Genomic DNA, 16,787 nt, shown 5'->3' on the forward strand with positions numbered 1-16,787 from the left:
ATGTGTGAATCCCAAACATAATTTTGAGTCTATGAAATTAGATTTAAAAGATGAAACATACTGCATCATTTTATATAAAGTTCAAACATTGATGAAACTCTCTATGTTAGTAGAAGCTAGGTAAGCGCTATTTTCCCTGTCGAGGAGGGAAGACACAGATACTGGGGACGACAGTGACTGGTGCTGGGACATTCTCTTTGCTGCTCTGGGCTGGGGTTCATACTGAGGTCTATACTTACTGCTCCTACACTGTTTTCTACGATTAAATGTAAGCAACAATGTTGCTTAAAAAATATATTATTCCCCTTCACACTTCTTGCCCTGACCTTGAAAATGAATGAACAATGAGAAGATCCATATTTCACCACAAAATCTTTGACTTTGAAGCCCATTTAACCTCACTCTCTACTCTTGGAGACATTTCACTCCAGGAGCATCCTGAGTACCAGTAGCCCCTCCCTCTCTCTTACCTGAGCAGATCACAGAGGCCATGTTGCCATGGGAACAGTCAGGACCACCCAGGACAGTCACAGGACAACTCCACAGGAAGGACTCTGCCCCAGAGCAGTGAAATCGGGCTGTTGAGATCTGATCACCTCCTTCCGCCAAGTGTGGTCCTCCAGGGGTGGAGATGGCGACTCCACAGCCGAGCTGACGACAGACAACATTGGCGTTGGCCAGACTCCAGTGGGAGGCACAGAGTGCTCTCCATCGTCCAGAAATGTTCATCTCCACCTGCCCCTCACACTGAGAGGAGCCGTTTGTCATGAGCCGGACTTCTGAGTATGCTGGTAGAAGAAGACAGAGTTTCAGCAAAATCACATGACTTTCTCACCTGAGCAGGGTGTTCACAGAGGTGAAAGGCCTGACCTGCATCTCACCTGAACAGACAACCTGAGCAGTTCCACTGTGGTGACAAGTGCCCCCTGGACAGGGCACTCTGGGGCAGACCTGCAGCTCAGGCTCCTCCCCCTTACACCTGAACTCTTCACCCCAGACCTGGCCATCGGACTCTCTGAAGAGCTCATGTCCCAGGACAGACACAGCCTTGCTGCACCCCAGCTCTGCACAAATGACCTGGGCAGTGGGGAGTGTGAAGTTCCCATCAGACACTGGGGTCCAGGCTTCTCCAGAATACACTTCTACTCGCCCTGAGCAGGGTCCATCCCCTCCAGCCAGACGCACAAATCCTAAGAGGAAACAACAACAAAACCAGTGAGTGTTCATGGTAGTGACTTGGCAACTGGAAATTGCACGTCACAGGCAGTGGAGTGAAAGCTTTTCTTTTTAGGAGTGGAGCATGTAGAGAGTCTTTCACAGTGTCATAGTTGAATTTTCATGAGCAAGTTTCTAAAGAGAAATCCAGGAGGATTACAAGGTCAGTTTGGAGTGGTTAAATCCCAAGAACATACACTTTGAGACTGGTTAGAAATGTGACTTCTTTGGTCTAGGAGGCTGGAAACTACAGAGCCCAATTCAGATCATTGGAATGGCTGAATACTGGGAACACGTTATTTAGCATTGGTTGGAGAAGTGGATTTCTCACTTAGCAGCCTAGGACCTACATACAGATCCAAGGACACTGTATAATATTTAGGCACTTAAACTTGAACATAGAGATATGCAGACCAGAAGCCACCCAGAGGGACGTGGGCTATGACATGAGAGACCTAGCATCCAGCCAAGCTTAGAAAGCTTTCATGGGACTTGTGGGACTAATATTCTGACCAGTTTTCTCTCCCAGAAGCTAGTCCTCAAGTGACTTAGGTTAAGGAAAGTCCTGAGGCTGGATCCATGAGGGGATGCCAACCTGTAGATGAGTGACAGCTCCAGAGAAGAAATATAGACACTATCATTAATTCACATTTATGTCATCACATCTTGTCTTTCTGATACTTTTTGATGCCAAAAAATTCCATGAATTCCTTCAGTGACCTCAGCGGGAAGGAAAATGAGTTACAAAAACTCAGAGAGTCATAGAGAGAGAGTCCCAGCCATCTCTCTTGAAATCCTAGGATTTGCCAAAGAATCTTGGGGAGAGTGTGCTCTCAGTGGGAGTTTACCAGATAGCCGAGTTTCCACATTGTCTCCTATTAAAGGTTTTTTTCTCTCAAACAGGACTCATAGAAAATGCTAAGGGCTGATAATAATTGATTTTACTACTATCATTGTACTAATTCTAACCACAGAAAAATATGCGTTCTTCTCAAGCACACATGGAATAGTCTCCAGGCTAGGTTACAAATAAGCCTTAACAAATTCAAAAATATTAAAATTATTCCAAGTATCTTACATGACCATAATGGAATGGAACTAAAATTCAATAATGATCAGAAAACAGGAGTTCATGAATATATAAAAATTAAACCACACACTCATATTTAAGATTGTTTTCCTATTACTATAAAGAATGGTATTTAGATATAATTGCATTAAATCTATAGAGCACTTTGAGAAGTACAGGCATTTTAACAATACTAATTCTTTCAGGCCAGAAACACAAAATGACTTTCCATTGATCATATTGTCTTTAATTTCTTTCACGGATGTTTTAGAATTCTAAAAGAAGATGGTATGTTGCCAAAAAGAAACAAGAAGGAGGAGGAGGAAATGAGCATCAAGCCATAATTTGGAGAGTTCCAAGTTGAAAAAGCCTCAATATGGATAAATATGCAAATATTTGTGGAAAACACTCATTGAGTAGGTTGTTAACATACTATATCACCCTCTGCTCCTCCCATCTACCTCCTAAACTGCTATCCTTTCTCATTTCTCCCACTTCAGACAAGCAAACACCATTTTAAAAGATACAGATGGATGGAAAAGAAAATCAGAAACTATAGCTACTGCTGAAGAAGTAGGGTGTAGGTGGGGCATATGGCATGCAAGGTGGGATCAAGGAAGTTTTGAAACTAAAGGAGGAAAACCAAAATAAGAGTTCATCATTTGGTCATCAAAGGAACACATTTGAACTGAATGAAGATAACCCAATGAAACAACTTTATTTAATTCATCAAGGACAATTCCCTGATTTCTGGGTGTGTTCTGATTATTTACTTCTGAAGTTCTTCCTGGTAAAGGATTGCTTAGTGATGCCCAACATCCAGCCAAACAATTATTAGAATTTCCAAAAGAGAGAAATGTAACCCATAACACATTTTTTAAAAACAATCAGACAGAAAAAGAGACACCAGTGCATAGAACAGTATTTTGGACTCTGTGGGAGAGGGAGAGGGTGGGATGATTTGGGAGAATGGCACTGAAACATGTATAATATCTCATAAGAAACAAATTGCCAGTTCAGGTTCAATGCATGATACTGGATCCTCGGGGCTGGTGCACTGGGATGACCCAGAGGAATGGTATGGGGAGGGAGGAGGGTTCAGGATGGGGAACACGTGTATACCAGTGTGCGGATTCATGTTGATGTATGGCAAACCGAATACAATATTGTGAAGTAATCAACCTGCAATTAAAATAAATAAATTTATATTTAAAAATCGTTTAAAGCAGCTTCAGAAATTACAGAAATGATTGAATTGGCTGAAGAGCTCCTTAAAACCCTAATACCAATATGCTTAATGAAGCATAAAAATAAACAGGGAGAAAAACTAGGAAAAATAAACAAATGAGACTTCTGAAACTGAAAAATATAGTACTGGAATGAACAATTATTTGGATAATTACACAAGAGACTAGACATTGCAGAATAAAAGAACGGGAAAGTAAAACACACCAGTAGAGACGATCTAAACTGAACCAAAGAGAGTAAAAAGGCAGAAAAATATGAATGGAAACACAGTAGCATGTAGGATAATATCAAAATATATAAAATATGTGTATTTGGAGATTCAGATTAAGGGATGTGCAGAAAAATATTAGGAAAAGATAAATGACATTTTCCCAAAGTTATTGAAAACTGTAAACCCGCTGATCCAAAAAGCTAAACAAACCCCAAACAAGATAATGAAACCATTCTCAGAAAACTTGACAATGTAATTACTGAAATTCATTGGTAAACAAACAAACAAAAATATGTTAAGCCAGGGAAGTTTGACACATTATATACAGGGAACAAAAGGATAAGTATTACTTACTGACTTTTAGTTGGAGGCAATGAAAGTCAGATGACAATGTAAGAACATATTTAAAGTATTGGGATTGGGCATTTGTTACCCTAAAATTGAATCAGCTATGAAAATACTTTTCAAAACTGAATGAAAATTAAAATGATATACCCATGGCAGATTCATGTTGATGTATAGCAAAACCAATACCATATTGTAAAGTAATTAACCTCCAATTAAAATAAATAAATTTATATTTAAAAAATAAAATAAAATGATTTCAGGTAAATGAGAGATGATAGAATTGGAGGCCACCAGACACACACTACACAAAACTGCCTCAGGAAGTCCTTCAAGCTAAAGGGAGATGACAGCAGATGAAAACACGGATCCTCTCAAGCTATAGAGACTGTGCTAAATGTTGATTCTCTGTTAGAAGATTTAAGGCAAAAATAGTAGCAGCAAACTATAAGAGTCATAATAAATTTATAAATAGAATGTATGACAATGATGGCACCAATGACAAGAACAGGAACATGGAAGAACAGTATAGTGGCTGACATTGCATGTAGTGGCATCATATTTGAAGGTAAATGTAATTGAAGGTTAATAATTCAACATTGGGCTTCCCAGGTGGTTCAGTGGTGAAGACTCCACCTGACAATGCAGGAGACGTGGGTTCAATCCGTGGTCTACGAAAATCCCACATACCACAGAGCCACTAAGCCCGTGCACCACAACTAGCGAGCCTGTGCTCCAGAGCCCAGGGCCCACGCCTACTGAAACTTGTGCACCATAGAGCCTGTGCACTACAGCAAGAGAGGCCACCGCAATGAGAGCCTCACGCCTGCAACTAGACAGTACCCTCTGATCTCCACAACTAGAGAAAACCCCTTGCAGCAGTGAAGACCCAGCCAGCAAAAAATAAAAATTACTTTAAACTAAAAAAAATTAAACATTATAATCACCTAAAAATCAGATGCAATTAATAAACCAATACAGTATTTAAATTGAAATATAATTTAAACTGGTAAAATATACTCGAAAATTAAAATAAAAACAAAGATATAACATATAGCAGCAGCTGCTGCTACTGCTGCAAAGTCACCTCAGTCGTTTCCGACTCTGTGCAACCCCATAGACGGCAGCCCACCAAGCTCCCCTGCCCCTGGATTCTCAAGGCAAGAACACTGGAGTGGGTTGCCATTTCCTTCTCCAATGCATAAATGCAAAAAGTGAAAGTGAATCTGATCAGTTGTGTCTGACTCTTAGCGACCCCATGGACTGCAGCCTACCAAGCTCCTCCATCCATGGGATTTTCCAGGCAAGAGTACTGGAGTGGGGTGCCATTTGCCTTCCGACAAATAGCAGGCAAGTACACTTAAATCCAATTGTGTCAATAATTACATTAAATGTGAATAATTTAAGTACTCCAAATAAAAAACAAGATAATCAGACCAGATAAAATAAGACACAACAATATACTATCTACAAACTTTCATGTGTTTAAAATATAAACACAGAAACATACTAAAGAGGTAAAAATTACATACCATGCAAACACAAATCAGAGAAAACTGTATATAATATCTAAATTAATATCATACAAAGTCAGACTATAAGACAAAGAACTCATTCAGAGAAAAAGAAACATTTTATGATAACAAAATACAAAAGAAATTATATAGTATTGAAACTGGTGGGTTAAAAATAAAGTGATGCTTAGAGGAAAATTTAGAACCTTGATGCATCCTTTATGATTACGTTAGAATAAAAATAGAAACAGAGGGAAATGATCCAAGACTCCACCTCAAGAATCTACAAAAGCAACCACAATCATAACTGAAAAAGAGGAAAGAAATCTGAACATAGAAATCAATTAAGAAGAAAGCAAATACACCATCAGGAAAATCAATGCAGTCCATTAGTGATTCTCTTAAAAAGAACATTAAAACGGATAATCTTCTAGCAAACCAATTAAGGAAAAAGAGGGAACAGATTAGCAGCATCAGTAACAAAAGGAGGAATATCATTGTAGATCTTCCCAACATATAAAGATATGAGATATGACCCAGTGTTACTAATTTGAAAATTTTTTGTAAAATGGGCCAAGTCCTTAAAAACACGTTACTTGTGAAACACAACTCACCAAAATCTGATACAAAAAAAGAGAAAAATATGAGTAAACTTATTTGTTAAATAAACAGAATCCATATTATAAAAATTCTCCACTAAGAAAACTGCCAGCTACAAATGCTAGCACTTCCAGAGAGCTCAGAAATGACTCCCACAGCAAAATAAAGGAAAAGAGGGAGGGAAGGAATGGGGGCAGGGAGGAAGTGTGACACAGAGGCTGTGGTGAATGTACAAGCTGACCTGCATCTTTCCAACCCACCCCTCCTGCAATCCTTACATCTTCATCCCCTCACAATTTTGCTCTTCAGTACTGTAGTCCCTGGTGGCTCAGAAGATAATCAAGACTGCCTGCAATGCAGGAGACCCAGGTTTGATCCCTGGGTGAGGAAGATCCCCTGGAGAAGGAAATGGCAACCCACTCCAGTATTCGTGCCTGGAGAATCCTATGGCCAATGGAGTCACAAAGAGTAGGACAGGGCTGAAGCAACCTGGAACGCTTGCACCACAGTTCTTCACAATTTGTGTGTTCCCTCCCAGACCTTCCACATGAACTCCATGAAATCTTATTTCAAACAAGCTTCTCTACATTCACCTCTGGTCATTGTTTCCACTCTAGATTTATCCTAAAACAGTACTTCACTTCCAGCAATCCACTACTGAGGCTGAAATTTCTCTTCCATACGTGACTCCTAAGGTTGAGCAGAAGAAACTCCAAGAGTTCTGATCAAAATAATGAAAACACATGCTATTCTAATCTTATTTCTGCTATATCATGACCACTTTGACTTATCTTCACACCATTAAAATATGTCTGAAAATACAGAAAAAACAGACCAGGAGGAGGAAACTAGTGACCAAAAGAGAAATAGGAGGAACCTGGAACCGTTCATAAAAATGTGAGGGTCTAAGTTAGAGCAATGGTAGTCAGAGTGTACAAACCATGATCAGGGTTTAAATATTAGTTCAGTCAGTTCAGTTCAGTTCAGTTCAGTCGGTCAGTCGTGTCTGACTCTTGCGACGCCATGAATCACAGCATGCCAGGCCTCCCTGTCCATCACCAACTCCCGGAGTTCACCCAAACTCACATCCATCGAGTCGGTGATGCCATCCAGCCATCTCATCCTCTGTCATCCCCTTCTCCTGACCCTAATCCCTCCCAGCATCAGAGTCTTTTCCAATGAGTCAACTCTTCACATGAGCTGGCCAAAGAATTGGAGTTTCAGCTTTAGCATCAGTCCTTCCAATGAACACCCAGGACTGGTCTCCTTTAGAATGGACTGGTTGGATCTCCTTGCAGTCCAAGGGACTCTCAAGAGTCTTCTCCAATACCACAGTTCAAAAGCATCAATTCTTTGGTGCTCTGCTTTCTTCACAGTCCAACTCTCACATCCATACATGACCACTGGAAAACTATAGCCTTGACTAGAGAGAACTTTGTTAAATATCAGAGCACTTCCAAGTCTCTACTTCTAAGTATATCTTAACTGGAATTAATAACAAGACATCAGTTTTCTTAGGGTAACATTGGGAGTTCTAATTTAAAGTTTCAACATCACACACTCCATTCTCACTCAGATGCTCATTTATCAAAATATGGTAGAGACACCTGTAGTATTTCCACAAATTTATCTTCAGGTGGAACCATGATTATGACATTGTGACAGTGAGGAAGGTTACTTGAGATGCCAGATAACAGGTTTGTTTAAAACAAAAGTTTCTAACTAACATTCAAATTCACCTTGAAAATAATTACTTTTAATAAGAGTGATAAAGAGAATGGAAGAAAACATTTTGAAGAGATGAATAGATTTACAACATGAGTGCTGTAGTGGTTTCACAAATGCATGCTTATCCAGCAGTTTGGTATGTCAGACATACCTCAATAAAGTACTTTTTAAAAAGGAAAAGAATTGTTTCCTTACGGGCATCAACTAGAATCATCAAAGATCTGCTGAAGGTGAGATTAGAAGAGATCACTTTTCCAATGATCTTCCTGTACATAAACACCCAAGAACTGATTGGCTGTGGCTGTTAAGGACCTACTGCAGATGTCTTCAGGGCTCCCCTGTCCCACCATCCCGTTAGATGGGGTGATACTATCCTAAGTCCAGCCTTCTACCTTAGGGAATTCACTGTGATAACTGACAATATCTTCCTCCAGTCCAGTTGTTCTGATGTGATTAATAACCTGGACATGCAATCTGCAATTGTGATAACAACTAGAAGCATCTCTGTCAAATACTGTGAGCACCCACTCACAGCCTAGTTTCACTGCTGTCTTTCTTGCATCCACCTTGGCATAGGTCAAACACACTTAGGTAGCACTGAATACTTCTTAGGAGTCACATAAGGTCCTCTTAGCTTCGATTCAGTTCAGCTCAGTTCCTCAGTCATGTCTGACTCTTTGTAACACCATGGACTGCAGCATGCCAGGCCTCCCTGTCCATCACCAACTCCCGGGGTTTACTCTAACTCATGTCTATTCAGTCGGTGATGCCATCCAACCACCTCATCCTGTCATCCCTTCCTCCTCCCACCTTCAATCTTTCCCAGCATCAGGGTCTTTTCCAATGAGTCCGTTCTTCACGTCAGGTGGCCAAAGTACTGGAGTTTCAGCTTCAGCATCAGTCCTTCCAATGAATGTGCAGGACTGATTTACTTTAGGAGGGACTCGTTGGATCTCCTTGCAGTCCAGGGGACTCTCAAGAGTCTTCTCCAACACCACAGTTCAAAAGCATCAATTCTTTGGTGCTCAGCTTTCTTTATAGTCCAACTCTCACATCCATACAGGACTACTGGGGAAACCATAGCTTTGACTAGACCAGTCTTTGTTGGCAAAGAAATGTCTCTGCTTTTTAATATGCTGTCTAGGTTGGTCATAGCCTTTCTTCCAAGGAGCAAGCGTCTTTTAATTTCACGGCTGCAGTCACCATCTGCAGTAATTTTGGAGCCAAAAAAAAAGTTGTCACTATTTCCACTGTTTCCCCATCTATTTGCCAGGAAGTGATGGGACCAGATGCTATGATCTTAGTTTCTGAATGCTGAGTTTTAAGCCAACTTTTTCACTCTTCTCTTTCACTATCATCAAGAGGCTCTTTAGTTCTTGGCCTTTGGCCATAAGTGTGATGTCATCTGCATCTAAGGTTATTGATATTTCTCCCGACAATCTTGATTCCACCTTGTGCTTCATCCAGTCCAACATTTCTCATGATGTACTCTGCAAAGAAGTTAAATAAGCAGGGTGACAACATACAGCCTTGACGTACTCCACCGATTTGGAACGAATGTTTTGTTCCATGTCCAGTTCTAACTGTTGCTTCTTGACCTACATACAGATTTCTCAGGATGCAGGTCCGATGGTCTGGTATTCTCATATCTTGAAGAATTTTCCAGTTTGTTGAAATTCACACAGTTAAAGGCGTTGGCATAGTCAATAAAGTAGAAGTAGGTGTTTTTCTGGAACTCTTTTGCATTTTCAGTGATCAAACAGATGTTGGCAATTTGACCTCTGGTTCCTCAGTTCTTTCTAAATCCAGCTTGAACATCTGGAAGTTCACAGTTCACGGACCACAGCCTTGTCTAACTCAAGGAAACTATGAGCCATGCCATGTAGGGCCACCCAAGACAGACGGGTCTTAGTGGAGAGTTCTGACAAGACATGGTCCACTGGAGAAGGAAAGGGAAACCACTTCAGTCCTCTTGCCTTGAGAACCCCAGGAACTCCTAGCTTCACTGCCTCTTATACGTGATGTGCTTCAGCTGCTGTGTTGTAATCCTCAAGACTGCATTTTCAGGCTCCCTCAACATCCCTGCAAATATGGTGTGAGCTCTCCATTTGATTCATCAGGTACACCAGTGTAATGAGATTTTCCCTGCCATGAGTCCCGCTTCTGGCCTCCTCTGACTGTGACCTAGGGACATTTAAATGCACCTGAATTTCTCTCACACCTTTTCCTGTGTAACTGCACCATGACTTCGGGTATGGTCACTTGTCCCTGGGTCTTCACATGCCCTTTTGGGGTCACCATTTCTTGGTTGAGGCTGTTCTATTGGCACATCACCCACATACCCACCTGATGGAGTGTGTGACTCTGACTTTTAGGACCAATGAGGATAATAAACCTTGTTGCCTACAACTCTCCTATGACATCCCCTCCCACAACAATGTAGCTACACCTTACTGACCATATGTCAAAGAATACAGAACAATTACCATGCTGAGACTGTGTCACAGAGGTCGAATCCAGAAGCTGAATCTGTGTGAAACTTTTGACCTCACCTCTGCCTCCTGCGACACATCACAAAGACCCTTCACCCAAACATGTTCTAAAGGCTGTATCCGTAATCTCGAGTCATTCTGGTGATAAGACAGAGGCTTTTCCTGCTAGAGATCCCCACGCAGACCATTTAGGACTTACCTGAGCAGACTACTCCAGCATCCCAGTCGTGGATAAGGCTATCATTACGATAGTCTTTAATATTAGAATGCCTACAGTCACTGACAGTTGACTCCACCCCTTCACATGAAGTATACAAAAGCCAAATGGGGCCAACTCCTGGTCCAAAATAAGCCTGTTTAGGAATACCAATGGCAACTCCACACCCCAGCTGTCTGCACACTACAGATGCATCCTTCCAGCTCCAGTCCGTATCATCCACTGTGCCCCATTCTCCCTGGTGCTTCACTTCCACTCTCCCCTCACAGCGGTGGGCTCCATCCTTCAGCCTCAGCTCCAGTACTGCAAAAGAAACACAAAACAGGAAAGATTTTAGGAGACTTAGAGTGGTACAATATTTAAAACATTAGCTCTCTGAGGAGCAAAACCGTGCATGGGATATAGTATTACCCGACCTCTGTGGTATAAACATTCCCAGCGTGGCCAACTCTAAGCCCCCAGTGTGCCATCACTGAACACGGAGCAGGAAGGGAGGCACCAGGTGTTTCTCAGGCGCCTGTAGAACCAGCTCCAGGGACACCACCAAGGACAGGCCTTCAGAGAGTCTGGATGCTGCCCTCCCTGTAGATGTGCCCAAGGCTACTAGGGCCCAGCTTCCCCATCTCAGTTAAGCTCATGGTCCGGGAAACAGGGAGGAATCCTCCCTCTCTTTCCCTGTCCATAGGAAGACTCTCATCCAGCCTAGGAACAGAGGGCTGGGTAACAGGCTCTAAAATGTCCTGGTTATTCCTGCCATCTGGTGTTCATGTCTTTGTGTAATTCCACACTCCAATGTACCTGTAACATGCATCTAACAAATGGAATTTGACAAAAGTGATCAGATGTCACTTTAGTGATTAAGTCATAAGATGACTCTGGTTTCTGCATATAAAAAGGAGTTCATTAGTAGGAACATCATAGATGGAGACATTACCAGTGTTCAGTTCAGTTCAGTTCAGTTCAGTCACGCAGTCATGTCTCTTTCTTTGAGACCCCATGGACTACAGTATGCCAGGCCTCCCTGTCCATCATCAACTCCCAGAGTTTACTCAGACTCATATCCATTCAGTCAGTGATGCCATGCAAGCATCTCATCCTCTGTTGTCTCCTTCTCTTCCCACCTTCAATCTTTCCCAGCATCAGAACACTATTTTTTTTTAAAGAACTAACCAGATATTTTGTGATGCTCTGATAGCTCAGTTGGTAAAGAATCCACCTGCAATGCAGGAGACCCTGGTTCAATTCCTGGGTCAGGAATATCTGCTGGAGAAGGGATAGGCTCCCCACTCCAGTATTTTGGTCTTCTCTTGTGGCTCAGCTGGTAAAGAATCAGTCTGCAATATGGGAAACCTGGGTTTGATCCTTGGGTGGGGAACACCCCCTGGAGAAGGGAAAGACTACCCACTCCAGTAAGGCCTGGAGAATTCCATGCACCATGTACCCATGGGGTCACAAAGAGTCAAACACGACTGAGTGACTTTCACTTCTTCAATTCTTCAACCAGATATTTTGAAGCTGAATAAGAAATGAATGGGCTTCCCAGGTGGCGTTAGTGGTAAAGAACCTATCTGCAAGTGCAGGATATGTAAGAGACTCGGGTTCAATCCCTGGGTCCGGAAGATCCCCTGGAGGAGTGCATGGCAACCCACTTCAGTATGCTTGCCGGGAGAATCCTGTGGACAGAGGAGCCTGGTGGGCTACAGTCCATAGGGTCACAAAGAGTCAGACATGACTGAGGCGACTTAACATGCACAACACAATGAGGAAACTGAAGAATTCAACACAGAGACTCAACAACAGACTTGACCAAGGGAAAGAAAAAGACAAAAGAACCAATGTGTTAGAAGGAAGATTAGTTGAAAGCATCCAAATCGAGGAGCCGAAAGAGAATGAAAGGAATACAGAAAGCCAGTGGGCACCATAAAGAGAAACAATGTACGGACTGGAGTCAGAGCAGAAGAAGTGAAGAAGAAAAGAATTAAGGGCTGAGGACTTCCCTGGTGGCGTAGTGGTTAAGAATCCACCTGCCAATGCAAGGGACATGGGTTCAATCCCTGGTCCAGGAGATGCCACAATCCGCAGAGCAGCTATGCCAGCGTGCCCAGCTGCTGAAACGTGCACACCCAGAGCCTGCTCTGCACCAAGAGAAGCCCCTGCAGTGAGAAGCCTGTGCACTGCAGCAAGGAGCAGCCCCCGCTCACCGCAGCGAGAGAAAGCCCGCGGGCAGCAAGGAGACCCAGCACAGCCAAAAGTGAATAATTAAAACAGAAAGACAGGCTGCGAATTTCCAAACCTGGGGAAAGATCTGGGCATCTAAGTTCAAGAAGCTAATAAGTCACCCCAAAATTTCAATCCAAAACCACCTTCTCCAAGACTCACAGAGTAAACTGTTCAAATGCAAAGAGAAAGAGAGAATTCTAAGTCTAAAGAGAAGAAAAAAGTTCTGTCACCCAAGTGGACTCCCATAAGGAGATCAGCGGATTTGTCCAAAGAAACCCTGCAGACCATGAGGAAGGATTGGTAACACACTCCACCGTCACTCAGGGGAAAGCAGCCCCAGGGAGGGACAGGAGAGGGCACAGAGAAAGGGCTCCCTACAGAGTCACAGCAGATTCTGGGAGGGGAAAGGACCATCCCAGGCCCCCAGCACATCAGGAAAGGAGTCATGGGGACCAAGGCAGGGACTTGGGAACTTATACACATGGGGCTGCACATCAACTGATCTTTACAGACAGTGGGACAAGTCGTTCATTGGAAGGACTGATGTGGAAGCTGAAACTCCAATACTTTGGCCACCTGATGTGAAGAGCTGACAAGTCAGAAAAGACCCTGAAGCTGGGAAAAAGAGAAGGTGGGAGGAGAAGGGGACAACAGAGGATGAGATGGTTGGATGGCGTCACCGACTCAATGGACATGAGTTTGGGTAGACTCCGGGAGTTGGTGATGGACAAGGAGGCCTGGCGTGCTGCGGTCCATGGGATCACAGAGTCAGACACCAGTGAGCAACTGAACTGAACTGAACTGAACTGAACAGACAAGAGGGCCCCTCTCCTGGATGCAGGCTTCTCTGCTCCCTAATGGAAACCTGGTGGGAACAGGTGAGGCCAGCAGGCAGAGCCTCTCACAGAGCCCAGTGCTAGGCAGACATGGCAACAAGCAGAGGGGAGCCCGAGAGATGGGGGACAGGAGCCAGAGAGAGGCAGGCAGGTGCACGATTATCTCTGATCCAGTTACATGCAGCGGCCATGACATCCAGCCCTGTGGACACCCTGTGTGCTTCACAGACCAACGGACTCAGTCCCTGCTCAGCAGCTCTGTTCCTCTCACTCAGACAGGCTCCACCTCGCCTCACACACACACACAGGCTCACACACTCCCCCCCATACACACACCCTCACACACCCTCACACACTCCTCACTCACCCTCACTCACCCACACTCACCCACACATATTCCTCATACACCTTAATACATCACTTGTACACTCCTCACACACTCCACAAACACATACACTCTTCACACCCACATACACCCTCACACATACACACCCTCACACACTCACACACACACACTCTTCACACCCTCACACACACACACACCCTCACACACACACACCCTCACACACTTCTCACCTGCACACATACACACACATACACACACACAATCACGGAGCCTACAGGAGCACAGACACAGGAAACAAAGGGACCCAGGGGCAGTGCTCACACACCAGGCATGTGGAGCGTGTGGGAACAGCCCAGAGTCCCTGCTGGGGTCAGTCACTAGATCTTCCACACACGGGGAGCCACTGGGACTCCTAGAAGCTCCCTGAGAACAAGGGAGACAGCGGAGGGGACTTAGGCTGACCCAGCTCAGTCCAGACAAAACCTCACTGCTCTGTAAAATCTGCCACTACGACAAATGGACCCCCTCCCCAATAGGAGAGGGACCAATATTCACATCAGCATGGTTTTTGGTCAGAAACACTGAGGCTCAGCTCCAGAACTCCAGACACCTGCCTGCTGTGGACCCAGGACAGAGGGGCAGCTCTTACCTTGACCACCCACCACGGTGCCGAGGAGGAGGACACAGAGTCCCCGCAGGGAGAGGCGTCTGCCCAGAGCCATCCTGACCCCACGTCCTCAAGGTCACAGTCCCAGCTGCAGGATCAGCCTGCGAGGAGGCATCAGGGTGCCGACTGGGGTCTATATAGACCACCCCTTACACCCTCCCTCCTGAGAGCCAATAGTGACACCTCTCACCATTTCAGGCACTATCGGAGGCTGCATCTGCCCCTTTCTGAAGCTCAAACACCAATGAGCTTCTGAATCTTCAACATCTCCTTATATGAGCAACACGGTCCTTGACCTCCTGCTTCCGTGGTCCTGAGAGCCGGGCCCCATGACCCCAGACTGGGATAGAAAAGGTGCATCAAAAATCATGAGTGTTTTCCTTCTCCCCAGATCACCCTACTCAATATCTGAAGATTGTGAGATCTCACAGGGTCTGGGTGTGGGATCTGTTGACTCTGGAGAATAACTTTTGTAGAATCAAGTTGATCTTCCCCGGCACTGAGCTCAGGGTGGAAGCAGAGAACTACAAGAAGTCTATTTTTTTTTAAAGTTTTTAGCTTTTTAATTTGATGTATAGCATACATACAAAAAAGTGCCCAAAGCATAAATTTTCAGTTCAGTGAATTATTATAAGTTGAAAATCAATATGTGCATAGGTATGTGTATATACGCATATAAATGTTTTTGAGAAGAACAACTTGAAATACGAGTGTATTCATATATATGGAATTTAGAAAGATGGTAAAGATAACCTTGTATGTGAGACAGCAAAAGAGACACAGATGTATAGAACGGACTTTTGGACTCTGCGGGAGAGGGAGAGGGTGGGATGATTTGGGAGAAGGGCATTGAAACATGTATACTATTATGTGGGAAGCGAATCACCAGTCTATGTTCGATGCAGGGTGCAGGATGCTTGGGGCTGGTGCGCGGGGATGATCCAGAGGGGTGGTGTGGGGTGGGAGGTGGGAGGGGGTTCAGGGTTGGGAGATCATGTACACCCGTGCCGGATTCATGTCAATGTATGGCAAAACCAATACAGTATTGTAAAGTAAAATAAAGTAAAAATAAAATTTTTTAAAAAATAAAATAAAACATACACATAATGCAAAAAAATGAAACTAAAAAATAAAAACAGCTTAGTCTTGTTAATCTTTTAAAATTGTTTTTCTAGTGTTTATTTCTGCTCTTATCTCTATTATTTCCTTCTTTTGGTTCACTTTGGGGTTAGTTTGCTCTTTTCCTAGATTTTTGATGTGTGTAGTTATTTACTTGAAATATTTTTCACCTATGTTAATATGTGTTTTTCACTATAAAATTCCCTCTTAGAACTGCTTTTACTACATCTCACAAGTTTTGGTATATTCTGTTTCCATGTCATGTGTTTCAAAATTTTTTTAATTTCCATTTTGATTCCTTCTTTGATTCATTGGTTGTTCAAGGGTATGTTTTTTTAATATAAATTTATTTATTTAATTGGATGTTAATTATTTATAGTATTGTATTGGTTTTGCCATACATTGGCATGAATCCACCACGGGTATACACATGTTCCCAGTCCTGAGCCCCCCTCCAACCTCCCTCCCTGTACCATCCCTCTGGGTCATCGCAGTGCACCGGCCCCAAGCATCCAGTGTCATGCATTGAACCTGGACTGGTGATTCATTTCATATATGATATTATACATGTTTCAATGCCATTCTAATAGCCAGGACATGGAAGCAACCTAGATGTCCATCAGCAGATGAATGGATAAGAAAGCTGTGGTACATATACACAATGGAGTATTACTCGGCCATTAAAAAGAATACATTTGAATTAGTTCTAAAAAAAGAAAAAGAAGAAGAAATACGAGTGTGTTTATCAGGTCAGCAGAAAATAAGGACCAGAAGTACAGAAATTCACAGGTGACTGTGAAGGCATGAAGTGAGACCCACCAAGTTGGGGGGATGAGATTGCAGGGTTTTCCCCCTTCTCAGAATGATCTGGAGACTGGGTCCTGGAGCAAGTGCCTGCATGCTCAGTCGTGTCTGACTCTTTGCAACCCATGGACTGTAGCTCGCCAGCCTCCTCTGTCC

At 43.3% G+C, this 16,787-nt stretch overlaps 1 protein-coding gene across 1 annotated transcript in view; it reads right to left on the bottom strand.

Annotated features, from left to right (window-relative positions):
- Positions 1–14,816, bottom strand: part of LOC114114061 (antigen WC1.1) — a 66,976-nt gene extending 52,160 nt beyond the window's left edge. The window contains exons 1-4 of the mRNA XM_060413465.1: positions 14,691–14,816; positions 10,622–10,942; positions 882–1,190; positions 471–788 (exon numbers count right to left, since the gene is read on the bottom strand). Of these exons, the coding sequence (XP_060269448.1) occupies positions 471–788; positions 882–1,190; positions 10,622–10,942; positions 14,691–14,763 (1,021 nt within the window). The 5' untranslated portion in view covers positions 14,764–14,816. The remainder of the gene's footprint in view (positions 1–470; positions 789–881; positions 1,191–10,621; positions 10,943–14,690) is intronic.
- Between the last annotated feature and the right edge of the window lie 1,971 nt (positions 14,817–16,787).

This window comes from Ovis aries, chromosome 3 (genome assembly GCF_016772045.2).
Source record: "Ovis aries strain OAR_USU_Benz2616 breed Rambouillet chromosome 3, ARS-UI_Ramb_v3.0, whole genome shotgun sequence".
Taxonomy (NCBI): domain Eukaryota; kingdom Metazoa; phylum Chordata; class Mammalia; order Artiodactyla; family Bovidae; genus Ovis; species Ovis aries.